The sequence below is a fragment of the Haliaeetus albicilla genome, chromosome 15 (assembly GCF_947461875.1).
Source record: "Haliaeetus albicilla chromosome 15, bHalAlb1.1, whole genome shotgun sequence".
NCBI lineage: Eukaryota > Metazoa > Chordata > Aves > Accipitriformes > Accipitridae > Haliaeetus > Haliaeetus albicilla.
This window is the reverse complement of record NC_091497.1, coordinates 34,660,164-34,687,719: the sequence shown is the minus strand read 5'-3', so window position 1 is coordinate 34,687,719 and position 27,556 is coordinate 34,660,164. Positions and strand designations below refer to the sequence as shown.

General features: G+C 37.0%; 1 protein-coding gene across 3 annotated transcripts in view; it reads left to right on the top strand.

Annotated features, from left to right (window-relative positions):
* Nucleotides 1-27,556, top strand: part of INTS6 (integrator complex subunit 6) — a 45,409-nt gene that overhangs the window by 2,397 nt on the left and 15,456 nt on the right. For all 3 annotated transcript variants that reach the window (XM_069802752.1, XM_069802750.1, XM_069802751.1), the window contains 2 exons: nt 18,385-18,474; nt 26,466-26,649. In XM_069802752.1, coding sequence (XP_069658853.1) covers nt 18,385-18,474; nt 26,466-26,649 — 274 coding nt within the window. The remainder of the gene's footprint in view (nt 1-18,384; nt 18,475-26,465; nt 26,650-27,556) is intronic.

Sequence of the window (27,556 nt, the reverse complement as noted above, 5' to 3'; positions counted from 1 at the left end):
ATTTTCATAAACCTGCCTGTTGTATCACAGCCTTGAGAAGCTGTGCTTTTCTAATGTCTGTATTGCAGCGATCCCTTTAAAGCAAGACTTCTTTTTTGGGTGGGCCAACATTCTCTTGCTCAGTAGTAGGAGTTGCTAAAAGACAGAAAGTCTAGGTTAAATGTGTTTTGGGAAGCGTACCCAGTTCTTTCTGGCACTGGATCAAACCCTGGATTTGTTTCACATAAAGGACATTATTAGTATTGGGCAAAGTATATCGTGTATTTTTCATGTGGGATGTACTAACTTGAACCTCCCGTGTTCGTTTGTCATTCGCATGTAATGCTTCCTCTACTATCTGAGGATTAGTTACTGCTCTTGGTATTTAACATGGGAATCTGGTTGTGAAAATAAGTCCCCTTTCTACCCTCCCCTTTCCAGTCTAAGAGTCTATGTGATAACATGCCATGTTTGTTTGGGAAGGAAATTTCTCTCTCTCATGTTGCATTGTATGGCTTTGCCACTAGGTGATCAAGTGAGCCTAAACATTTTTAAAATGCCAGTTCAGTGATGAAACTTAAAAAAAAAAAAAGTGCTAGTTCCACACATGGTTTTTTTTGTCTATTACCATCTGCTGTCCTCTTATACATCTGTGTGCTAATCTTTCCCATTTTCTGATGTTTTTGTTTAGTTACATGAGCTATACGAAGCTTTTTCGAACACTTGCCACTGTAGGCACACACACAAAATGCTTGCTCTTTCCCATTGCTACTGATAATTATAACATTCTGATTAAACCTATGTCAGATAATTTGCTCTAAGTGAACCAGCTGTGCTCAACTACTCAGTGAAGTGAGCAGCTGAGTTGCCGCGACTGTTTTGACTCACTAGTAGTGTTCGTTACTGCAAATAGCTGCTTTTTTGTCTGTAGAGCAATGACTTTTTCTTTGATCTGTTTTGGTCACAAGTCTCTCTGGGCTTGAACCTACCCTTTCTTAGGCATGTTTTTTGCTCTGTTCCACTTGTGGAGCTGGCTGTTGAAGAGGTGTGCACATGTGCAGTCAGGTGACTAAATAGAAATTCTAACTCTTTTTAGTGTCTGCAAAAATAGATGAATATATTGCAAGTGCCAGGTCATCCGCTGCTGAAGTCACAGGTTCCCATTTGGGCTCTACTAATCAAAGTAGCGGTTTTTCATAAATCAGATCAAATTCTGGAGCACTTAACTGGTCCTTAGCACTCGCAGGATGAGATCCAGGGCAGTTAACTTTCCGCAACTTCGCACTGGCCTTTGAGCACTTTGTCATGTTACCCTGTCAACTTCCTGTTGTTCATGTCTACTGCTTAAAATTTGCTCAAGATAAATGGGTATTTAAACATACATGGTATGAGAAACTTACAAGTTCAGGATAATAAAAGTGATCAGAATGCTCAGTTGCATTTGAAATAGTTTTCACTCAGAACATAAAGTGCTGATTCACTTTTTTTAAAGCAGCTACAAATGTTAAGACCATAAAATAGTAGTTAAATATAGCAGATGCATGTTTGAAGAGTGATTATCTTAGAGTGGGAGGAGAAGATAATTTTACAAAACTGCAACATTTAGATGATCTTAGGCATGGTATTACGTGAAGTAATAAATCCAAACTTTTATTAAGCTTTTCTCTGGGAAATTTCTCTGGCTTAACATCTTTTGACTATCATGCTTGTTTTTTGGTGTACTGACAAGCTTCTAAGGTATTTGCTAAGATCCACTTGTTTCACATGTATGAATTGTAAAACAGATTTTTATTATACATACAAATGACAAGACACGGTACAAGCTTGATGGGATTGTTTGGTTATGTCATCCAACGACATGATGTCTTGTACCCCTGCTGAGTATGAACTGTTTGTTTAAATGGCAGTGTGACTCACTATACTTGATTTCTTTCAAAGTAGACCAGAGTTCTCCATCAGCTGACTTCCTGAGCAAGAGTGATGGCTGAACGGTCATTCTGAAATTGAGGAAAATCTCCTGCTTCATATTTTCTTGCAACATGAATGTTCAGATTTTTAATATGAGTATTTATCATATTACTTTTTCAGTAAATAAGTACTGACTCAGTTGCTCATGAAGATAGAGTTACCAAGTGTACAGCTGTATTAGCTGATCACAGTATCTCACATTCACATCTTAAAGGGACACTGTCAACACATTTAGATTGTCAAGAACCTGAAGACCTTTCTCATAAGCTGTTTCTGATGTTGATGCTATGGTATGGCTTTATAAACCCTTTGTCTTACCTAGGGTTGTTAGATCCACGTTTTTGTGAAGGTTTTTGTCAACAACAAAAGATTTTGGAAAGTACACATATTTTAAGGTGACTATTCCTTTAATTTTTACAGCACTTTCAGATTGATAAATTCTGTATTATATTGCTTGACTCCAATAATAGTTATAGTTCTTTCCCCTGTAGTATGTTTTGTGCTGATTACCATAGCAGAAGACTCAATCTTCAAATAGGGTGTCAGCTTTTAGCGTTTGCTCTTCACCTTCTGCATTTTTATAGAAAGCTTAGGGAAAAATACAGGATTTGGATATCTTCAGGAAGACAGCAATTTAAACACATTAAACACATTCAGTAAGCACTCGCTGTCATATCACACGAAATATTGTACTTCATTAGCCCAGTTTGCACTTAGCTAATTGACTTCTCTCTGTCATATTTTCCCCAGTTCAGCTTCTCCATTGTTTCAGGTCTCCTGAAATACCAAGCCTTTTACTAGCACACTTTCTGTCTTCTTGGAATACACTCCTAAATCTTATAGCTGTGGCTTGTTCAGCAGTACATGTGTAGTCACAATTTACCTGAGTAGTTTTGAGTGTGGCAAATATGCAGCTTGTTATAGTTGATGGAAGGGTTAAATACTAATAGATGTGTTTCTCTTTCTGTGGAAACAGAAAACATGACAAATGTAGCTATTATTATAATGCAGTAAAAATGTAAAAACAAATGGTTGAATTGAACCATCTATGTACTTCAATTATTTGCAATTTGTAGTGAAGTTTCTAAGACTGAGCTGTGAATCTAAGGTAGGTAAAATATGCATCAATGGTGTTTTGATACTCACATGCAAAGGACCAACACAGCACTACCAAAACTTGACTCTGATGGATGTTTGAAATTGCTAAAGCTTTGATTCTCTGATACTCCCATGTGTTTCACCTTGCCTACTGTTATTTGCATAATGAAGGTCTCTTACTATTTTTTTTTCAGCATGGAATTTTGTATAGAATGAGGTTTGAGAGGATAAAGTGTACATATCTGAGTGGATTTCAAAGTGGTTGAGTTGATGTATCAAGGTATTTTTCCAATTTTTTTCAGGCTGAAATTTCATTTTAGTATTGCGGCTAGAAACAGCACTCTTCAATAACATAAGCTTTTTATGAGCTTTTTGTCTCACTAGAGTATCTTGCACATATTCTTCAGCATCATAATTATTATTGAGATGGTAAAACGGGCTTAGAGATGAGTTTGACTTTTGAACAAATTTGATGTAACAAAAGCACATGCTAACTTAGTTGGTTTGAAACAGAAAAGCCAACTATAATGCTTCTGTAATCCAAGTGGACTTGGGATAGGTATTTTTCATTCACAGTGATGAATGAGGTGCTCTCTGGATTTAAACTGGTACAAGAAACACTGTTTTGATGACTTACCAGGCTGTGTGCAGTCTTGGTGAAAGTGTTTTTTTTTCTGCAGTGCATTTCACATACGTACAAAAGCATAACTAAGAAATTTTGAGGTAGACTAAAATCCAAATGGAATTCAACTGATTAAGAATATTTTGGGAACTTAAAAATATGCTAAGGGCTGGAAGGACCTATTTCTGACCAGGAAGTTGGAAGGTGTCCTGCATATAGAAGCATTGTTTTTAAACACCACAGTTTTGGTTGGTTTTTTTTTTTTACAAGGGTTCTATTCCTACCATGTATGACCACCGAATGATACAATCTTAGGTTAACTGTTACTTTATAGTTTTCCCTGAATATTTGGTTACACCCACTTGTACGTACAGTACCAGTATTGCTGATGTGTTCACACAGTAAAATTTAGTGTGGGTCTGTAGAGATCAGCATGTTTTGCCATAATGGCTTCAGTACTATAGTATTCCAAATACATGTAAATAGCATACCTAGGAGATCAAGTCGAATTGTGCTTGTAGGCACATGACAGCTTTGTGTTTGTCAAGCATTGTAGACTGACTCCTTGCTTACGTGCTTACCTGTGTCTAAGATCTGCTGAGCTTAAAAAAAAACAACCCGACAATCACACATATGAAATATTGTCCCCTAACATTGCCTACATTATGTTTTTGCAGCAATATGTCCTATTTTCTTTAAATTGTTGAGCAGTTTTATTTTCCAGTTGGTTTTTGAGGATTGTTACTGGATTTCTTTGCTTTCAAAAGTCAAAATCCTTCAAGCATGACTTTGTCTTGGCACTCTGGGGTCATAAACACTGCACTGGGATGGCCTGTGTTGAGTGTGGATCCAAATTTGGAACCAAAGTTTAGGTTAGCATTTCCTGCTTTGTCATGCTGGCACGGTTGCACAGGCAGTTTGCTTCTCGTGTTGGTAGAGGCAGTTTTGCACTTCTAGAGCAGCTCTCCCATTCTCTTCCCCCCACCCTTCCCCAACAAAAACAAATGGGAGAACTTCAGACAGTAGAAAACAACATAGCAAACTTAAGCATGGTAATGGCGGAAATACATGTAAGAGAGGATTTCTCATAGTTCTCTGTGGGATAGAAATGATTTTAACGTAAACCTATATGCCTGTTAATGTCAAAGATCTATATGTGAAGTGCTAGTGAAAGTCAATCTTTCTCACCTCCTACATAATGAAATTAAGCATATTGCTTCCAATTTATGCTTTTTAGGCCATAACCTTTAAACATGCCGTCTTGTCCGCTCTTGAAATATTTAGTTAGTTTTGTTTTATAGTATCCATTAATGAGAGCTATGGCAGGCATTGTTGCAAGTGTTTTTTCATATTGTGAGGTGGAACTGCGTGCCTTTCAGCCTTCCCAGAGCAACAAAGTTCACTGAAAGTCTCAATAATAATAATCACATCAGACTTAAGTGTTCTTAAAATTGCTTCTCTAGTTCTAATCTAGTATATTTTTAAAGAAGAATTTAAAAGTTAAAACAAGCTTACACAAAGTACTTTTTTTTTTTTGGATGAAAATGATCTCATCAATCGTGTTTCACTAGCAGAAAGAAGTGAGATACTTCCTGGTGTTCTGAATATCAGATATGCTTTGACCACTTTGAATCTTTAGGTGCTCAGTATTTCAATAAATCTGATTTGGAAGGGGCAGTGCCATAATGTGTTTGTTGTGGCTTTGATTTTTAAGGGTCAGGTGAGCGCATTCATGCTGCCAAAGCTTATGCAGATTATACAGATGTCCATCTCTGGCTGATATTCTTGGATTCACTAAAAAGTCATCAGAGAAAGTCTGAAGACAGTTAGGAGTACCAAAGTTTTATCTCTTGGCTTGGCTTGCTATCTGGAACAGTTTATTTGCCTCAGGTAATTATAGACTCCCTGGATATACTGGCTTTCTTATTTGGGTGCTTAAAGGTACATGTCCCATAGTCGAAGTATTCTTGTCTTTGAAATGTATTTGCATTTCATCACATCCATTTGTCAGGGACACAAACCAAATACCTATAGATAAAGAGCCACGAGTTTGGTTATCTTGTGAAGCACAAGTATTTATTTTTTTTCCCAGTGTCTCCGTCATTATGTTTATTCTCTTTAAGCTTGTTTTTGCTCTCCTTACTGAATAGTTACATTCAGTCTTGGATTTCTGTTGTAGACAGTCCGTATCTCTGAAGCTTGAAAGGAAGAACGGTTATTTGTGTGTGCATCTGAATTTTAACTCAACTGAGGTTTGGTTGAAACTATGATTGTGTTGCTTGAGAGTTGTGCTTGGTGTTGCTTTTTTCTTGTAGTACATTCTGTACCTTTAACAACATAACGAGTCTTTTAGTTCATAGAATATTCCCGTATCTGCATCTCCCACTTAAAAAGCGTATTAATGTTTCCACTTCATGTTGTGATTTTTAGCATCGTAATGCCTGGCCCTTTTTTCAAGTTGTTTTCACCTGTTGTTTATGCAACAGATTGGAATTTCATATAATTTGTGAGTGTTAGTATGTAGCTAATACAGAACTCTTATTCAAACATCCAGTTTGCATTGTGTGATTATGGTGCTGATTTTAGTTGTCCAAAGTGTAGACCAGTCTCATGTAAAGAAAAATTAATACTGCAGATAGGAGATAATGGTTATATGTGTATTTAGGATAAATCTTTCATATGTATTAAAAGATCCTTGATTATTTTTTTTAAAGTGGACTAGCCTGTGAGCTGTGAGAGACTTCTGATGATGTTGTAGTATATTTCTGTGATGTCTACAAAGGATATCACATGTTCATGAAGTATTTTCTATGTATCAGCATATTTTTACTATTACAATTCTGCATATTGACAGCAAACAGTATTTCAGGCTCTTTATTATTGCCTGTATATTTTATTTTTTTTAAAAAAGGAAGGGATGTATTTAATCACTCTTCTGTAAAGTTGGCCCCTCATGGACTAGATTTTTTAAAAATTTATTGTATAGGCAATTTCAGTCTTACATTAATGAGAAATCAACTATCTGTTATCTGAGCACCTGTTGTTTTCATTCTAGAGATAGTATTTCTGCCTCAGTTAATTGATTTGCCCTAGCTTACATAAATTTACAGTCCACTATAGATTTAAGCCTAAATTTTTCCAGTTGGAAAACTAGGTTAGTGTCTACAGCTGAATTAAAATAGACAGGTACGAAGTTGCTGGCTGCAAGATATAATACTCACCTTAGTCAGGAACCTTGAATGACTGTGATTGGGACACTGAATAGATAAGACTTCTGGTTGTATGAGAGGACAGGAGGGTTTGTCAAAATCTGATCCTACTCTAGTTATTCTAATATGGGTGGTAAGCGTGGATCTTGCAGCACTGCAGTTGGTAGATAACTAGAATAGCAGATAAGTAAGTGCTGATTATGTCTAACATAGTTCCATGGCTTTAACATCAGAGGTCTTTTAGAAGACTGATCTAGCGGGAGCTGCGGTGCAGATGAGGTCTCTAGTATGGGGTTTTGACAGTGATTCAGGGACATATGTATTGAAAATCATGCTTAATGTCTTGTTGACTTGGCCAGGAAACTTTTACCTGAATAATCCCATTTGGTATCTGCTCAGTGTAGCCACTCCCATTTCCTTTCATTGATAGGGTTTTTTTTCTATCTACACGTAAGTGCTACTGCTTCTGGAGAGCAGGGTGTTAATCTGATTTCATCCAATAACAATGTTTGAGAATAAATTACCTGAATATACTGTGAATTTTGTCAATGTCTCCTTGAGCCAAGCAGCTACATTGAACAAATCCTGAATATTTGTCATTGGAATCAGTTTAGGTCACTGACATTCTTTTTTGATGCTCAGCATACAGAATATGAGTGAAAAGTGGCCATCTCTTTCTTCCACCAATACGCCACCCCCCAGGGCTTTGAATCCCAGAATGCTGACTTGGTAGTATGTATCTATATGCAAGACATACCCAGCTTAGCTGCCTGCTCTGCTCCTGAGCTTACGGCCTCTCACGTGCTCATAGTTGTGCCAAACTTGCTTCAAGTTGTGTGACTTCATGTAGCAAAATAATTCAGTGATTGATTCAGATCCTTAATAAGGTGGACTGTGAACTGCAGTGGTTCAGAATGTGTTTTAAAACAGCTAAGTTGCTCTTGCTGTAGTGGTGATAATCTCTGGGAGGGAGTTGTGGGGGAGTCTTGGGGCAGTTATTCAGAAGAATTGCCCTGTGTTCGTGAGTCGATAAGCTACTTTCAGCTTGTCAGCACTCTGGATTGATAAACCCCCAAAAGGTGGGGAGAATTTTATATAGAACTCTCTCTCTGGCTTTTCCCCTTGGTTTTTGGGTTGGGTTTTTTTTGTTTTGTTTTGGGTTTGTTTTTTGTTTTTTTTTTTTCTTGTGGTGTTTTCCCTACTCAATGTGCTGGTAACTGTGAGATTCATTATCCTTCTCCAGTATATGGAGAACAGAGGCCTGGCTTGGCACTGTGAATTGCACTGACTAAGCCAGGACCAGCTATGTAAAGTCATTGCTGTGAAGCAGAGAGGCTGCAGTAATTAGGGACTTGATCCAGGGCTTGACAAGGTCAGTTATTTTTGGAATAAAACATTCAGAAATATTTTTAGGAAATATGACTAAAATCATCTTTAAACCCAGATTCTTTGGGGCTGACTTTAAAGTTATGTTTGGTATGGATGGTTATTTTAGCTTTTTTTTTTTTAAGTTTATAAAAGCTCAAGTATAACCTATTTTTAGCAGCTTGCATTTACTATATTCAGTCAAATAACTTTGGAAACCACCAGGATTTGTTTGTTGATTTATCCAATTTCAGATGATTCCAGTAGCAATTCACTTAGCTGTAACTAACTGATAAGGTGCATCTTTTTTTAAATGACAGTTTCCATTACTTTAAAAATAAGGTGCAAGTTGTGATCACAGTTGCTTTGCTGCTTATGTATTTCAATTAATGTAAGGAAAAAGTAAAGTTTTTCCCTTTTTGGGATTATCATGTACCTGTCATGTCAATGCTTACATGTTTCAAATGTTATTGGCTTTTTGTTCTTTATTTCAATGCTGTTCTTCACTGTTTAGTTACTTGCTGGAATTCACTATATATGAAGTCCATTCTATGTTTGTTTGTGGGTTTTTTGTTTGTTGGTTTTGGTTTTTTTTGAGAATGTCACATAATTGTGAAAGATTCAAGGACTGAATTGTTTTTGAAACTTACCAAGGACCTCATCTAAATTGGAACACTTAGAAGTTAATCAAGAAGTTATCACTTATATAATATGTTATTTAGAACTCAATTAAATTTGTTCTTAGATGAAAGAAACAGGACAAACCTTTATACTAAACTGGCATTTTTTGAAACTGTGTGGCTCGGTCATGTTGGGAACTCTGTGATTTAAGCACATGAAGACACCAGTGTGTCTTGAGATTTTAAGTTTGATGTCTTAGTAAATCCTACCACGTATTCATCATTCCTTTATTGTTCAGTATGAACATAGTCTAAAAATGCTTCCTTGATGCACATCACTTCCCTTTTCACATGTCCACTCCACACATCAATATGGAGATTTTTGTATTCCAAAATGATGATTTCTTGCATTGGATCTCCTTTTCAGGCTGCTTTGGGGTGCTTTTTGGTCTTTCTTGCTGTTAGTTTTGGTTTTGTTATTAGCACAAACTTCTTGAGTAGGATTCCAAAATGACCGAAGTTGCACAGTTAAATAGTCTTTAAGCAGTACGTTCAGTGTCAGACTTGGAAACCCAGAATGTGTAAAGTTATAAGCATCTATAAAAATGATACTAAGCACAGAGAATTTTCCTGTTGCATGTTTCAAGATGGATATGCAATGAAATCATTGCCTATAGAACACAAACCTGCAAGCTCAGGCAAAGCATGCAGCTGATATGCTTAAATAGATTTCTCTTTCTTTTTTTTTTATTTTTGGACAAAGTGTTTGGTGTCTTTTCCTACACAATTCAGATAGCTGTTTTGTCTCTAGTATTTTTAATTACAGAAGTGATATCTGACTGGATCTTTTGATTTTTGCTGTAGGGCTTCCAGACTGGGCAGGACAAGTATAAGATGACATCTGTTTGGAGCTTCAATAGTTAATTGAAGCCATAAATGGTTCTTTTTTAAAAAGATGTTTTAAAAAAATGCTTAGGAGCAAAATACCGAGGAGCAAATGACTTTTTGCATCTCATTTATTTTCCAAAATACCTTACATTTCCTTTTCTTAAATGGAACTTACGTAGTATATGTTAGGGAGATAACTTCATTCTTATATTCTGTAACTGGTATGCTGAGGAGTTTAATTTCTGGCTTGGTTTTAGGAAAAGTCTGCTGTTGCATTTGTGTTCTGCTTTGAAAACCTTTTGCCAACTGTTTCTTTTTTTTTTTTTTGTTAAACCTCCGACTCATTTGTTCCAATCACCTGAAATACAGAAGGCTTCAGTTGTACCACCAAATCAATGTCCTAACTGTGTGTGCAAAAATAATTTTATCTACCGCTAATTTGTAGTGCCAGTAAGGGATGAAGCAAACCAATATAACTACCTTGTAATCTTCCATGGACATTCCCAATAAGAAACTGTGATTAGTGCATAACTTGGGGGTTATAGTAACTCTTCAGTATTTGTAATGTAGTTAACTAAAGAATTGTCTAGGACATGAAAAATTACTTTGCCTGTAATAACCTTGCTGTAGCCTATAGGGAAGGACAACTGTACATAGCTGAATTTAGGTTTTGGAATCTCCTCACCTCATGGAGGAAAGGTCTTTTTTGGTAGTCGTCCTTACTGCAAAATCATTGCCGCTGATACCCTGACTTTCAGAGTGTGAATGAGTACGGAAGAAACCATGACTGCTTGAACAGCATTTTCCATCTCCTTGGGGTAAAAGATGGTGAGTTAATGGAGGCATGAGTTCAGACCTTGATAATTCCAGTAGACTTTCTTAAAACTTGTGTTTTGAAGGTGTTTTATCCAAAAGATAAAATAATTTGAGATAGAATACTATATTTTAGCTTCAAAAGAAAAGGAAAAATGTGTGTGTGTAATACAGTTGAGTGTTTGTAGCTGAGCCTTCCAAAAGATGGGCAATCGGCAGCAAAACAGGGAGAAGTGGAATGATAGTATGTGCTATCCCTGGTATCAGAAACTATGAACTAACTGTTGGATTAAACATAGAGTTAGATCAGAAGATTAAGGTTCAGTGAGTGATTACATCTTATTTGTACTTATACAATCATGTAGGGTTTCTTAGGTATACACAGTTTTAGAAAAGAAGTATTTACTTGTTTCTATGTATTTTGCGATAGTATTCCAACAGAGCATGCCTCACATTTATCTCCTTGTTGCTCAAAACACCTCATACAAGGATAGATTTTATTAACTTGTGCCCCCTCTGCTGGCTAGTTTTCCAATTACAATGTAAAAATACAAGTTTATGTAGGTGAGGTACTCCCTGATACGCTATTTTGGCCAAACATCAATTTATGGGGGTCCTATTTTGTCCTTTTTATGGGGGTAAAACTACAGCAAAAACTATGTGAGTCCTAGTTTGTGAGAGTCACAAACTAGGTGGTGTTGAGAGCTGGTGTTTTCATAGTGCGTAGTTATTGTCATGGGCTCACACAAGACTCCTTCGCTATTTGTCAAACCTGTGTCTTTCCCTCATCCCTTTGTTGAAGTGATTTGGTGTTTTTACCCACCCTGTGTGTCTGTGTTATTTCATACAGAGAGGACTAGATCTTTATGGTTATTGGGACTATGGAGGACTAAACTTGGAGCTTCTAAAACCTGCTACTGTCACCTGCATTTCTGATAGCAGTCATTTTCCCCTTAAGATGTAGAGCGTTCTTCTTTTGGGTCTCTCAAATTACCTCCAACAGGTGAATAATTTACCTGTGTTCTTCCAGAAATCTGTCTTTGTGGGTGAGGTGGTATTCCCAGCTGCCTAGCATGAAGGGGAGGTAGAGCATAAGTCCTCTCATCTTGTGTACTGCAGGGAGAGCTAAAAGGTTTCAGTGTTATGATAGAGAATGTATGTCTGTACTGCAGATGTTTGTGGACTATTAACTAGAGTTAATAGTAAGAATCCTCCTGCTGTCCTGCAGCCCTTTCAGAAGAACACTGGGCATTTTTTCTTGGTGGTAGTGTAATTCCTGGAATAGTGTTTCATTAGGTCGTTTTGTAAGATTCCAGTCTGCGACTGATCTGGCATCCATCTTTGCCATTAATCAGGCATCAAGGGAGATTTCTGCTTTATGTTGAAATTTCTTTTATGATTTGAAAACTTCATAACAGGCTTCAAAACACTTGAATCCTGTGTAAAACTGGTTAGTGTCGCTTTTGTTGAACTTTCTTCTGAGGCTTCTGAAGGTGATCTGGAAATACATGCACTCTACAAATATCTGATCATCTACTAGGAAGACAGAATTGCTACCACTGCAGAACTGAATTATCTGTTGAATAATCAACATCATCAAGGGAATATATAAAAATCTTATGGACAGCAAAATAGAGACGAGTTAGCAACTTTCTTTGTGTACAAAGCCTGGTTTGTCAGAGATCTTAATCCCGTACAGAATTCCAGTATGTTCTTCAGCTCTTACTCAGGCTGAAATCACAGAAGTCTCTCTGACACTTAAGTGGTTCCCATTGGTGGGGTCAGTTTCTATTCTAAAACAGCCATAACAAACTTAAATACGGTTTCAGAGCTGGTTTTATTGAGTCACTAGGGTAACACCACGATGTAGTTCAGAGGTGCTGTGCTTTTCAGTCTGGCTACAGAATCATGGAGCTCTTGTGGCATATCCTGCGAGAAGTCAGGTTTATCAAAGCTAATGTGGTAGAACCTGACGGCCCTTCTTGCTCTTTTTCCCCCCAATGTATTCTTACTTGTGTTCTGGTAGATCACAGGGTTTCATAGTATGTTTGTGCTAAATATTACTTAGGAGATATGCGACATAGCTTCATCTAGGAAAGCTTCCATTTAAAGCCATTTTGCATCTTACCAAGTAGTAGGAAAGAATTTACTAATCTACTGAAGTAGAAAGCATGTTCATTCCTGAGTACTATAGTGTGTACATATATGTGCATGATTATGGTGCATGTCTACGTACTTTTGAAAAAATCTTAAAGGCAAAGTAGTTTTTGTGAATATTGCCAATTATGAATTCACTAAAGTACTACTATGATGTCAGTGTATTCAGTTGTGTTTGTGACTTCGGAAACAGTTGTGTGAATGCATAAAATACAATTGATTCTATAGGTCTTCACAACTGTATTGACTGGTTCTGCAGGGATAATAGAAAATAGTAAAAGTCGCTGAAAATGCATGCGGGACAAGAAGTTGCACAAGTTGCTACAGTTCTTATGTAGCTGACTGTCAGAGCATAGAGCAGCTGTTAAATACCTCTGTGTACTTGACTGATAGTGTTGTGCCTCAAGTAATGCAGAGGAAGGTCTCTAATAAATGTTAAATTAATGTTTTAGACATTTCATGATTTTGCTGAAGTGTAACTGAAGTTCCTAAGATACAAAAAGTGAAAAAACTATGATGGATTTGGACCATCTGGTTTAGTTTGTTGAAATTCAAGCTCAGTTTTGGTATTTTTTAAGCTGTTGTCAGTTTAAAAAAAATAGCTTTGAAGCTAATAATTTTGCCATCATTCTGACTTTTAGATTTCATTTTAAACTATTGTTTTTGAGGAATGGTTGCTCACAGATTCTCATGAGCATTTATGAGAATCTTGACCTTTTAAATTCTAAAAAACCTGATTCAATTGAAAAAACTGATAGTGCACTTTTGTATTTCCTGGTCAGATGACTACATTTACTGGCAATCAGGGCTGATACTTCTGAAAATAAAAAGGCTCAGCTGAGATAATATTATGTATGATGTCTGTGCAATAAAACTTCTGTTAAACTTTGTGATTTACTGAAATGAAAGCGTACCTTTTAGACATTTGATCATGATCTGAAAATTAGTTTTTTCCAGTGATTAGTAATGTGTTCTGTTGAAAAATATGCACTTTATTTCAGTTTACATTTACTTTCAACTTTTAGCCTTTATTGGGCATGAAGCTTTTGTCGTACTAAATACTTCTTTTTATAGTAGTTGCTTGTTGAACGTGCCATTTTTAGTCTGACTTGGTTTTTTGGTCATGTTTCTACCTCAGCTATTTCTTAAGTTTTTCAACACTTCTGACTCAGAAATTAATATTTCAATGCTTGCATTGAGATAACAATAGTCTTAAATCAATTTTCTCTTACTGCATGTATAATATTGCATACTTGCACGTCTAAAGGTCACAACAGCTCTTGAATTGCTTTGCCTGTACATTTTGAAGAAGAAAAAACCCAAACCCATGAATGTGTTAGTCATGCTGAAACTCATTGCTAAGCTTACTTGCCTACGAAAGTGAATTCTTAGTTTTGAGAGTCTTAACCAGACAGTAATGTGTCTTGATAATTTGATACACTTCTGGCTGGATCTGAGGCTCCTTCTGAGAGCATCACACAAGCTGGGGTGGGCTGGCTGTGCCTCTTACTGTGACCCTGTGTGAGCTCAGTGGGGCTCCCAGCTCTGTATTTGTTTTGTCTTATCTGAGCACAGAACTACTTCAGCTGGAAACTGAAGAAATGGCAACCAATGTAACCAAGTTGCTTTGAGATTTGGAACAAATAGTTGTGAAGCTGTCAAATTGTTCAAAAGAATGTGTGTTGTGTAAGAGATAAGTTAAGGCTTTGAATCTCTTGCTTGTTCCTTTTTAGCCTAGCAAGCTTACAAGATTGCCCTGGTATTGATGCTGATTTTTAAATAACTTTCTTCCAAAAAGAGGTGTGTGGGGGGTTTTTTTGTCGTCTTGGTGCATATCTGTCCTTGAAAATGCAGATTGTAGGTGAATGAAAAAAAACCCCTCTTGTACCACGTTACAGTACTTGGTGGTTGAACAGGATCATCAGCCATTAAAACCTTAGGTGCTTCTTCCTTAGTACTTTTTTCACCACTGGTAGGAACCTTCAGACGGAAAAGCATATTATTGAAAGGAATTTGAAATCAGATTACTCTAGCAGCTGTTTAGACTGCAAAGGATACTAAATGAGCCAATTTGCCTACATGAGGCAATTAGCTGAAGTCCCTGTGGGAGCTAGTTGCCACTGAATTTTCAGCTGGAAAAGTAAGTTGTATTTAGTTTTTCCAAAATACTTGTTTGTAAGTAAATCTATTTAAAAATAAGAGTTTCAAATAAATCTTCAAAATACTTTTCAATTTACTGTAGCCTGAGTAGTAAATTTGGACTCGAAAGGCCGCAGTTTAAATACAGCAGCTGAGTTTCTAAACTCTAAAATGTTTATCCACTATCAGTTGTTATAATCTGTCCGAAAACAGATAACACAAGAACAGAAGTATCTTTGCTTGTATGCTTGTTAGAATAGATCTATATAATGCTAGCTTAAATTGTGAGCAATGCCCTTATGTTTCCCAAGGCATTGGTGCTGAGGCTGAGTTGATCTTTAACCTAAGTCCTTTAAGAACTCAGGGTTTCACACTTTCTATCTTTCACTTTCTTGTGTGGGAATGTAAGATGATACTAAAATTAGCTGCTGGATTATTTTTGCTTTTGAAATGAACAAAACCTCATGGTGATTAGTTAGTTGTCAGAGTAAGTTGTAAACAGGCTTATTATGTACACCTTGGTATGCTGAGCTGATTTCCAGTGCATTTCAGCATACCTGTAAGCTGCCAAAGAGCTGGTAACATATGCTCTGTCACTCACTGTTCCACTCTGTAACAAAAATAATTGAGCTGTGCTGAATTGATTTCCTGTGCATTCCCAGTCAATGGTGTTGCCACCTATTTTGAAGAATATGGTATTTCTAAGATGTGTAAATTTGTAGTGTTTTATTTTAATAGTATATTTCTAAAGGAAGAGCAGTAGAAGATAATCTGATTATCATAGAATTAGATTCATTAGATTGAAATAAAGTTCTAAACCAGTAATTGACAAAATTGTTGCAGTTTAGTTAAAGAAATTGGTAAGTCTTCTGGAATTTCATTTTGCTAATTTACTAAAACATCTCTGAGTTTTGAGAGCTTGTATAAATAAGGGTTTGGTTTTTTTTAGGAATACCTGACTTAATACTGGTTTTATATGCCTTTGTTTTGTATGCCTTCATACAAGGTGAGGAGTGGTGTCAGGAGAGTCAGTGGTGTTCTTTAACAATTAATGACATGGAAATTTTTAGTCAAAAATAGTAAAACTCAATAATAGCCATTTTATCTGAAACTCTTACATTCTAATTATGTTTCTGCCCCTGTAGGTGGAATGTAGATACTCATTTCTTGTTTCTAAATTGCATGGAGCTGTGAACCTAAGTACAGCTAAGTGAACTCAGCTCTGTTCACTTGTCTTTAAATAGTTCAGTGGTGAATTGTGTACTCTGTGACTTGATTTCATAAATTCTTTCTAGAAAGGATAATATTATGTAGCTGTATTGATGAGTTGATGAACTCAACATTACTGTGTTTTCACATCTAGCTAGGGAAGAAGAGATTTCAAGGGGAAACTTTCCCTTGATATACTTAAACAGGTGTGAAGTATTCTGCAACAGTGCACTGCTAGTGTTTCCAAAGTTATCCTGTAGATGATAGGTGTGGAAATGTGAGTTACTTTGTCTTTGGGGGTCAGGGATTCTTAAATCAGTTGTTACTCTGGTTACTAATGAGTGTTATTCTTGTTTTGGTAAAAAGAGATTCTTGCTTTTGTAAATAAGTTGCTATATGAGTTGATTCTTGACTTAGTATGTTGGTGATCATCCATTGTACAGGTAAATTGCTTGTGAAATTATAAAAGATAGCTTGACGATGAAGTTGTTTTTCCATCAGACATTTTTCCTGAGAAAGATTATAGTTGAGGTACACAAAATGTTTAAGATAATGGGGATATCTGGATAATACAGGTTGTCAGAGACTAAATTTTAATACCTATGTTACAAATTGGACCAGAATATTGACCTAAAGAGCACTGTTTGTGACATTCTAAATCTAAAACCTTGTTATTTTTATCAGTTATCAATTTATTTTTGCAATTGTTTATTAGCAATAGGATTAAAGTATTTTTATGTTCAGTATCATGAGAACAATATCCTTTACCTCTAGTTAGAAACCCTGCTTTCAGTATTATTTCAGTGCAATGTAATTAGCTTCCAGCTGATGTTTTGCAGTTGTGGTGAACTATTAGTTGGCAGAATAACACACCATAACTGTTCTTCAGAATTAAATAAGGCTAAACATTCTTAGGAAATTATTTTAATTAAAATTGAGTATGTTTTGAGAGTCCTTAAATTCTTTTGAGTAATTGTTTAAATTGGTTTATGAACTAGCTTAGCTTTTGTGGGAGAGATTGATCTTCACTGTTTAATTTTACTTTTGCATATTTTTTGTCTGTAGTAATGGTATGCTGTTTTAAAAGAAAATTTTAGGATTCTCACTAAGGTTTGAGGAAAATATTGCCCAAATAACTTTTTATTTTTTCTGTTGGCATATAGTAAATTAATCACTGTAAATGTGGTGGTTTGAATTAAAACTGGACACCCCTCACCAAATATATTTCAAATTGTTAGGTGATATTTCTGATCTAAGCACACATTTGGTAGGTGATCCCTTATATTAAATGGGTTATAAAAAAATGGATTTAAAAGGTCTTTTTCTCAAAACCTATTAGTTCTCTATGTTTTAGAGTAAATTGTAAGCATTCATGAGACAGTTTGTCTTTATAAGCAGAACTAGGCTGTGGGTCTAGTTGTATTTTTCTTTATTGTTTTCTGAAGATGAAAACCAAGGCCTTAAGCTTGGCAATAGGAGGAGAGTAGGACCCACTAAAGAAGAGCTTGTGGTGGCTTTTATCCAGTCGGTCTTCAACCCTAGCTGGAGTGGAATGTGCTGCCTGGGCTTGGAGTTGACATGTGCATGGATTACTTTGGGATCCTCTTTTTCAGGAGGGACAGAAGGCTCCTTGCATACTGGCAGTAGGAAAAGGAAGTGCTAATAGCAAACCAAGTGTGTTTGCTACAGCTAGAGTAGTTGAATGTCTTGGTGGGATCACAGAATGTCTTGCCTTGTATGTGTGTCTGTCTTAAGTGATTCATACAGAAAATTTATCTGTTTTTCAAGTATTTGTTTCTGAAGTAAGTCTTGTGTGCATGGTTGAACCACTTTGGTCAAAATGTTCATGTCAGTTTTCCTTAATACATAGAGTATTAGTTCTTAACCTGGAGATCATGATCACAAGGTACTGGGCAAATGCTTCAGTTGGTCATGCAGTAATTAAATCATGCATAAAATCATCCCTGGAATAGGGGGAATTGGAACCATCTCTGGTTTGAAGAGACAGTTGCTCTTTTAAACAGCTAGTAGCTTGTCAGAATACTGCAGTGCACGTTGTTCTTGAAGTCTTATGTTAGCCATTTTTGCCATGTTTTTGTATGCATTTATTGAATACAGATATATTAAGTGTCTAGCTTTACATGGCCTAACTGCAAGAAGACTCAGAAACCCATAGCACTTTACTATATAGTACCTGAGAATAAATACCTCAGGCCTTATTGTTTTGTCTGTGGGTATCAATGGCTGTTTAATGACTTAACAGAAGCTTATCAATTTGTTACAGCATTTTACATGAAATGGCTTTTTTTTCCCTTAGGGACGAAACCCCTTTTTTCTGGAGCCAGCAATAATTATAACAGTTACTGATGGAAGTAAATTAACTACTACCAGTGGGATACAGGAAGAGGTAAGATCTGACCTCTGTTTACAATGATGTGTACTAAATGTTGTGTTAGAATACTGTTTACACTTATGTAGGAGCATAAATGACTTCTCAAAAGTATGCTTATTAATAGTTTAAACCTGCGTTTTTTCCTTTTTAATTTGAGGTAATTTTATACAATGGTACTACAAAAATCTGGATAGCTCTTTTTCCTTATCACATGTGAGAGAAACATGCAGTACAACTGTTCATCTGTTTAGTAGAATCAGTTTGCTATTTCTATCCAGGGAGTGCATGGATTTTCAAATACGTTGTTAGCAGAACAAATTGATTTCTGTAAAGCCTGTATGTCTTTAACTGGTCTAGATAGAAGTTCTTTATGTATAGACCTGAATTAACGTAGTGATTTCCCAAAGGATGTGGGCACTAGGGAGTATGTGAAATACGTACTACTTTCACACTGGGCTCTTAAAGTGATTATAATCAAATCAGTAGTATCCTTATAATCCAAGATAAGAGCTGAAGAAATGTATTTCAAATTAAATCTGTAGAGCAGTTTAAAACACCAGATCTTAATATACTGGAATACCTGTTCAGACATCTGGAAAACTCAGAGCTATAGCAAATGCTGAGGCACTGAATTATTTTAACTTACTGGTGGTTTTGAATTCTTTCCTTAAAAAGGTGGAAGAGGTCACTAGGGATAGGGTTGGTCTGACCAGCTCAGTGCCCATTCCATGCAGTAGTAAAGAAAACCCAGCCCAACAACAAGAAAAAATCCCTAAGCTCATTGCCTTTTCAGGGAAAAGCTTAATATCCAAAGGTCTGTCCTGAAGCTTAAGAGGAGGATTCAGGCTTTTCCGTGTGGTACACCACATTTGACTATACAGATTAACTTGTCATACATCATTGTTCATAATTTACTTGAATTTCTCCTAATACTCTATTATAACACATTCTTACAGCACTTACAGAAGTTGTTTGTATGGAAAGTGGTATTTGAGTGTTTTTGTAATGTGTCTGACTTAGAGGAAGAAAGTTGAATGACCTCATAATTTTATGTGGACTACTAACAAATAGCCATAGCCGGTAACTGAAAGGGCATGCCTGGATCCATGATACCAAGTAGGTTGTCTGTATAAAACCTCACTTTTCATCATATTTTTTTACTCAATAAGTCCTTTTCAGCTTAATCCAGTGATTGATTGGGTGTGGTCCAAAATACTGAGTAAAATTGCAGCCTCATATTTACAGTGATTGTCAGTGAGCAAGTGTTAATTAAACAGAGGGTAGTGTGACACCTTTAGAGCCTTCTACAACATTTAGTGCTGTTAGCAGAATACTGTTTTGTTTTCTTAAGAGCTAATTGGGTAGTCACTTAGCTGTCTAAGTCTTTTCTTGAGGAGAAGCAACTTCTCTGCTGTCAGATGACTAACTTGTAAAGTCTGACATTGACACCTGGAGTGAGGGACACCAGGATGCTCAGGGGGTGAAGCAAAAGGCATCTGGGTAGAGGCTGAGAACTGGGTTTGTTCAGCCTTTAGAAGAGAAGCCTGTGGGGTTGGGGGTGTCTTACCACCATCTGCAACAACTTAATGGGGGAGGGAGCCTGGCTTTTCTTGGAGGTACACAGGGCTGAGGTGAGAGGCAACAGCTACAAACTGTACTTGGGGAAATTCTGACTGGATATCAAGAAAAATTTTAACTGTGTGGGTGATTGAACACTGGCATAGGTTGTCCAGTAGTTGCGAGATCTCCGTTATTGGAGATGCTCAAAACTGAGTTGGACAAGGCCCTGAGCGATCGGAAGGTTCTGGACTCTATAACCTTCAAGTGTCCCTTGTAATGTAGAATCATAGAACGGTATACATTAGATTTCCTTTCATCTTGTTCATTTATCCAAAATGATTTAGGTAAGAAAGCTCTATTGGCTGTGATGAGCTCTTTTTCTTACAGCAAGAGTATTTTTTTATAGCCAACAAGTTTTTTGTGTTGGTCTTCACAAGATGACATTTTCTTATGGTCAGGCAAACATTTGGTCACACATTCACATCTTTAAATTGTTGTAACTTCTGTTGAGAAAATGGGTTTTCTGGTGGCTGCTTTAATCTAGTGAATTTAGGCTTGGCTCATGAGTGGTGCTCACTGATAAGTGTGCACTACACCCAGAGTTTTAGTGTCATGATTGTGACATTGGGCCAAATTTGACACTTACATGATTTGAGATGCAGAATCTGCTCTACTAATGATAGTGAACTAATGATTTCTTGGTAAATGAGCAAATTTAAAGGCATTGCCTTCTGGAAGAACTGCAAGTGACCACTGCTCTTACTTCCTGCAAGACAAAATGCAAGTTTCTTTGAGTGCTCTTCCATATGTATTTACAGGGTATATATTTCATACCCAGCAATGGATGTGATTTTTTTTTTTTTCCCCTCTTTTGCTATAGCTGTACTGGTAGGAACATCCTTAACACTATCAAAGAGCAGGGGAACAAAGCATCTGAGGGTGCTTCTATCTTTCAGGGATAATCTTTTGCTTTTGTCAACGTGTGTCCTATTGATCAGAATTTTTCTTAGTGTAGCTTGAGCATCCTTTACAGTTACCTCTCAAGTTGGACATGCAGAAATGAGGCAGAATTAATACAGTAACACTACCCTGGAGATATGGAAGTCTGTTGTTGCTCTTCTGTTCAATAACAAAGCTTTTTGGTCACTTTCAAATGTCTCTTCTGTTCTTTGGGTCTGACTTTGGAGAAGCTATTCAGAGTTGGTGTTGGAAGTGATCATATCCCACTGGCTATGACAACAGTGTTTTTACTTCCTGTGTAAAGTTCTTATCACAGACTAAGGCAGTATATTTTTAGTTCTTTTAAAACTTAAGTACAAGGGAACCGACAGAACATTGTTTTTGGAAAGCCTGTGAAGCCAGCGTGGAACCTGGAGGCAAGTTTTCTCAAAGCTTTGTCATTTGGATGAACATTTGCATTCTTACCAACTAAATCAGCTTTATCACTGTGGGAACACTTGTCATTTGCCCTAGTGTGAAGCAGTCAAGCTTAAACCCTGTTTCAGAGCTCTTCCTGAATTCTTCAGATGTCCTGTTCCTTTGTGGAATTTAATATGGGTTTTGCAGATAAAGAGCCTTACTCATTCAGCACTACTTTGTCTCTGATGAATGTGGTTCCTCAGACTGAAGACAGAAATGATGCAGTCTATGCAATTATCATCTTCACCAGCACAAGTTAGTAAGGTTTTCAGTCTTGTCCCTTCTGGCACTGACTTCTAATGCACCAGTGCTGATGTACTGGAGTGCCAGCATCAGTTCTATGCTCAGCATGACATGTTGACCAGATTCTTCCCTGGATTTGCTTGTCCCAGTCATAACTTGAGGAAGGGATGGGCTTATATTGTTGGAATACCATCATTAATTATTGGTCTCATGGTATGGATTCCTGTGGCTTTCACTTCTGGCCTGATCCCTCAAATTTGGTCTTAGCCCTTTCCTGATCTTTCCTTTAACAAGTGTTTAATTGCTTGAGGGGATTTCTCTTATTCCTCTTTATGTTATGAAATAAGATGTCATACTTCTCCAGTTTTGCAGCTACTAAGCTATGTTCCCTTGTCTTCCTTCTACATACCCTCTGTTTTAAGAGGAAGCATTAAACTCCTCTTTGCAAGGTGGAAACTGGGCTATTGACCTATAGATACATTCTGGTGAATGATTGTGCAAACAAAAAGCATGAGCAATGCTGCTTGGCTTCTGTATGTTGCTATTCTGATCTTCCAGTTATAAGAGACTCTTACAGGAGGAATCAGTGATTTTTCTTGACTCCTTATCCCAGAACTGTTTGACATTGTCACATGGATCCTTCTCAGGGCTGATCATCTTGCATCCCTGCTGTAATAACTGTAACAAGTGGTAAGGTCCTGCTTACTTTCAAGAGTAATCAGGAACTGTAAATGCTCCATAATATTTTTAATCGTAGTTCCTACAGCTAGAAATCTTGATTTCTAAACAAATTCTGCAAGAAACGTGTGGCAGATCTTATTAGATGTATGTTCCCGTTCTTCCTCATCCATGTTATTCCTGTTAGCAGCAGTTGCCAGGATCACAGCATTTGGCACTGAGCCCCAGAGCTCTTGACTTGTGAGTGCTGTGGAACTATCAGCTCAGTGTGCACTTATGGTTAATGTTAGTGTAAGAATGGCCAAGTGTATCATGTCGTTGACCTGGTGTCTCTTCAGTGATCTTAAGTTATTTCCTATGGAGGAACAATTTGTGGCTTTCTATCTCTGTGTTATAGCTGCATACGATTGGATGGAAAAAGATGGGAAAACATAATGCTGCTGCTAACTTTAAGTGGAGTTTCTCAGCCTATGAAGAGCGTGTTTTCTCAGCTGGGCTTGAATCTCATTGCCCATCCTTAGTCCTTCAGTTCTCTAAGGAGGAAATACTGCATTTGCTTGGAATGTTAGATGTGCCTTGTCTTTTTATGGGTACCAGAAAAGCCTGCAAGGAAGGTTATTTGCCGATAGATTTTTTTTTTTTTTAAAGATTTCTTTTTTTAGATACAGAAAGACAGAGAAGTTGACTGTCTCTGTATGGATATTTTTATTGAGTACCTAATCCTGTATTAACCTTTTATGAGATTTCCCAAGATGGAGCTGCCTGTAATTACCTGGGTACTAAAGCTTAAGCAGTGCTAGTGCTGCCCGTTGTAATGCGTAAGCCTGTAAGTGCAATCATTGCCAGAACAGCATTGCTCTCTTTCACCAACTACCGTGCCACTGCAGAGTTTTCTAATGCTTATCTAGCTTTTATTCAGCCTAGGGTCTCTAGGATCCTCTGATGCTTTTTGAGGATTTCATACTGTGCTGCTTCTTATGATGGCATAAATGTATGTAGAAACAAGGACTCAGAATAAACAAAAGACCTGCTTTCCAATAACGGAGTTCTTTAAGATCTCTTCAGTAAAAGGTTGTCCTCCAACCTCTCTTGGTTCTTGAACATTTTAGTGGATTTGAAGGCAGGGAAGAAGCATAAGGCACGCACTGCTATCTTACTGTAGCATTATGGCATTTGGGAATGGTAGGGTTTGTGTGTGCTCCTACAAACTAGTGTTGAGACAAAACAGCTGTTTTTAGTACTAAGCTGGGAGGACACTTGTCTGTGATTATATATAGACAACATGTTGAAGACCATTGCTGGTAAATAACCTCCCTTTAAATTGTTCAGTCTTTCTTCTCAGCAACCAATATGAAGGATAAAGAGGAAAAGATGTGCATGCCTTTATATTGAAATATGCGTGGGGAAAGAGAAATGAAATGCAAGATGTACATTTCTAGGCTCATCTGATTTTCTGCTAGGTATGCAGTTGCTATGGTAATACAATACCAGTTAAAAAAAAAGTAACTGGAGGTAAGAAGACCAAGTTACTAATGTGTGTGGAGAATGAGGCCTGGTTTGAATCTATAATTTCTCCAGTAACATGGATGTTAAATTTAACTGGAATTAAACTGTGGGAAGGAAAGTGAGGACATTTGACTTGATGACGCTGGCTTTACTTGTCATCTTGCAGTTTGAAAATGTTCCTGATAGTAATATGTACATAATGCAAAGACCTGCTCCTGAGTGCTGTTTGGTTTTGGGTTTCTCTCAATATATATAACCAGCTAAGTCAAAGAAAGGTTTTGTAGTTTGAGATAAACTGAACTCAGTATAGTGTTGGTGCAGGGCCCATTGGGATACTTATATATAAATACATATATTAAAAAAAATGTATATATGCTGCCTGAAGAAAAACAGTGCTGTTACATATGTATGTTTTGCAGATGAAATGTACTCTTCAGAGCTAGTAAATCTTCTGTCCAGTCAGATCTAAGTAGGAAAGTTTGGTGAATGATGTTCCTTAATAGCCCCAGGTGAGGACGGTTTAGTACTTGCAATTGAGTCCTCTTACAGTCAAGATTCTAGGCTGTTTACTAAGAATGTGGCTATTCTTCTGAGTTTCCTTTGCCAGGCAGGCTTTGCTGGCCCTTTGTGTGAAAAGGGGAAATACATGCATGTGAATTAGTAATAAACCAGGTACATAGCTGAGTGCCCCTTGACTGATTTCATGTGAAACATTTGGGGAAAATAGTGCTGCTCTCACATGTGCTTTCTGGTTGCATCAGCAAAAGCAGAAGTTCAGGACGAAGCATCAGGTGTGCTGAAAAGTCCAAAGGGTTCTCATTCTTGCTCGCATGTTAAGAGAGTGAGTTTGTTGTGTTTGTTCCTGGCTTTGAGATTGTATCAATAAATTGATTATTTTTCAAACACAAAGACATGTATTTTTCCCAATATGAGATGCTTGCCATTATGTAAATAGAAATAACTGAGGTTTCCAGTTTAGAAATTAGGTTGAATGCTTTCAAGTTAATCTCTTAAAAATAAGCAAACAAGAAAACTTTTTCAACAGCTTGTTGCAAACTCTTCAATGAACCGCTATGAACTAAAACTGAAGGCAATTTGTAATGGGTGCTTTTGTGGACTTGCATCATGTTTCGGAACAGACTAGCAGTTTCCTTTGCTAACGTTGAGATTGAGAATTGGGATTTTTTGAATGCTGCATGAGAAGGAAAGTGTTTGAGGAAGTGTTGAGTTTGCTTCAGCTTCTGGGCTTTTAACCCTTGTATTTAGCTAGGTAATGGAACTGTTTGCACCACTTGAGTCATTGCTTTGGGGATTTTTTTTTCCCCTTTATGGCTGCAGTGCTCCAGGTGGAATGAGAATTTTGCTTGTACTGACAGTGGTATCATCAGCCAGGGATCTATCAAATATTTCTGAAACTTGTAATTACTTGTTGTAAGTCTAGTCTATCTGTTCAGGGCTTCTGTAGTTGAATGTTTTGATCAGCTTTCTTTTTCCTGCTAATCTCTGTGTGAGGTATCTGGATGCAAAAAGAGTGGCTAGAGTGTTGTGAACGCCTTGTGCTGTCCCTTAGAAGCTAATGCATTGATTTTTTTTTTCTTGTTTCAGTTAACTGGTTATAAAATTGCCACTAACCCTGGGAATTTTGGTTGTTCTGTTAGTCTCTCTGGCTGTTGCACTTAGTTGTTAATAAATAATATCCTGACCATTGCTGTATCTTCAGTGCAGCATGTTTGAAGCCTGAAATTTGAATCTCTTTACTGTCTCTTGGAATTAAAGAGAAAAGAATGCTCCCATGTTTTGTATGTCCCTGGATGGTATCTTCAATTTTTTGAACTAAAACTTTTGCATAGTTCTTCCCAGACAGAGGCAACACAACAGCATGTGGCAAGCAATTCTTCCTTGTATGGGTAGCTGTGGCTACTGTTATCTATTACCTAAAAGTGAGAACTCATTTTGCATTTCAGTGTCGATTTTAATCTTAATCTCTGTTTTTCACTTAAAGCACAGGCATGAGTTTAGTTGTGGGATATACCCAAGTGACATAAAATCTCTGCCTTCTGATTCTATAACATAAGTACCACATTAGTTCACTTGTTGAAGCTGAGTTATTTGGAGCAGGTGATCCTGGCAGCTAGATTTTTTGAGCAACTATACCTAAGTTATGTTTCTTCTGCAGGAGTCTTAGATGAACATTACCTTTTCATTCAGTTGTGCTTTTTATCTTGAAGAATCGAGGAAAAGACTGAGCTGAGAATGGGCCTGTTCTGCAGAAAATTGTTTGAAGAACACTGCAGTGAAGCAGTTCTTACTGCTGAAATTCTAAAGAAAATATTCTATTGATTCTGAAGTTTAGATCGGTTTTAAAAAGCGGTTGTTCCCACTTAGTTTGTAACTCTCAACTTCGTGCATCATGTTGCCTTGAAATGTTTGAAGTGTTGATTAAATGATGGGTGTCTTGCTTCTAATGTACAGTATCTGAATCAAATTATAAATATCTGGAGAGGTTATAACTGTTTTTAGAGTGAATTGCCATCACAATGTAACCTGATTTTTTTATTTTTTTTAAAGCAGCATATTCACAGATTTAAATTCCTTTTCAGCTCCATTTACCTCTCAATTCCCCTCTACCTGGAAGTGAGTTGACTAAGGAACCCTTTCGATGGGATCAGAGGTTATTTGCTTTGGTTCTCCGTTTGCCTGGTATTACAGCACCAGAATCGGAGCAGATGACAGGGGTACCGGTGGATGACTCTGCAATCACACCTATGTGCGAAGTCACAGGAGGCGAGTGCCCTGGTTTCCTTTGACAAATGAGTACTTTTGCAAATGAAAATGAATTCAGTTTAGCTCTGTTACTCATTCCACCCCATGTACATGATTATTTCTAAGTTCTTACATTATTTGTGAAAACTCAGAACTCGGATACAATAAAACTAAAGACACTTATTGCATTAAAGCTACAGATAATTTAATGTAACCTGCCTTGGAAGAGTGTGAATCTACTTTCTTCAGCAGTTTTTTTTAGAAGAGAAAACTTCTTTTCTAATGCACCTTGGTATCACAATTAGAAATTGTAAAAATTGAGTTTGTTCTGCAGTACAGTTTTGATAAATTCCTGGCATACTCTGATCTGAAGAAGCCAAAAGTGAAGGAAATGTGTTGGGTTGTGTTTTTTTTTTTTCCCCTTCCAGAGCATGCAGAATGCAGTGCAGAATTTCTGCAATGCAGAATGCATAATATTTCTGCAAAATTGGTACTCTTCTCTCCATCATAACTCATATTCTTAATCTCTTAGAAATTATATTCCAGATCAAACTCAGGCATTAATTTTATAATTTGTTTGTAAAAGTTTTTGATTACATCACATATTAAAAACATAACGATTATTCTGATGCATTGGAGGGGATGTGATAGAGAGCAAGCAAAGGGATTTAAAAAGCATTCCAAAAGGATTTGATTCCACTGCTTTCTGACTGTAATATCATACTATACTAACAGTGCTTTGACTTAGAATTCGTGGACAGTTAAGTGTTGATGTCTGTCACAAGGGGGAGCCCATTTTCCATGAATGCAACCAAGAATTTGAGTTTAAGTCATTAAGGGTCTAAAACCCAAGCATTTCCAATGAGGTGCATGTAACACCGTTACTGCTTCACTAGGCTGCCTTGCTGCTTAAAGAAAGAGGGAGTGT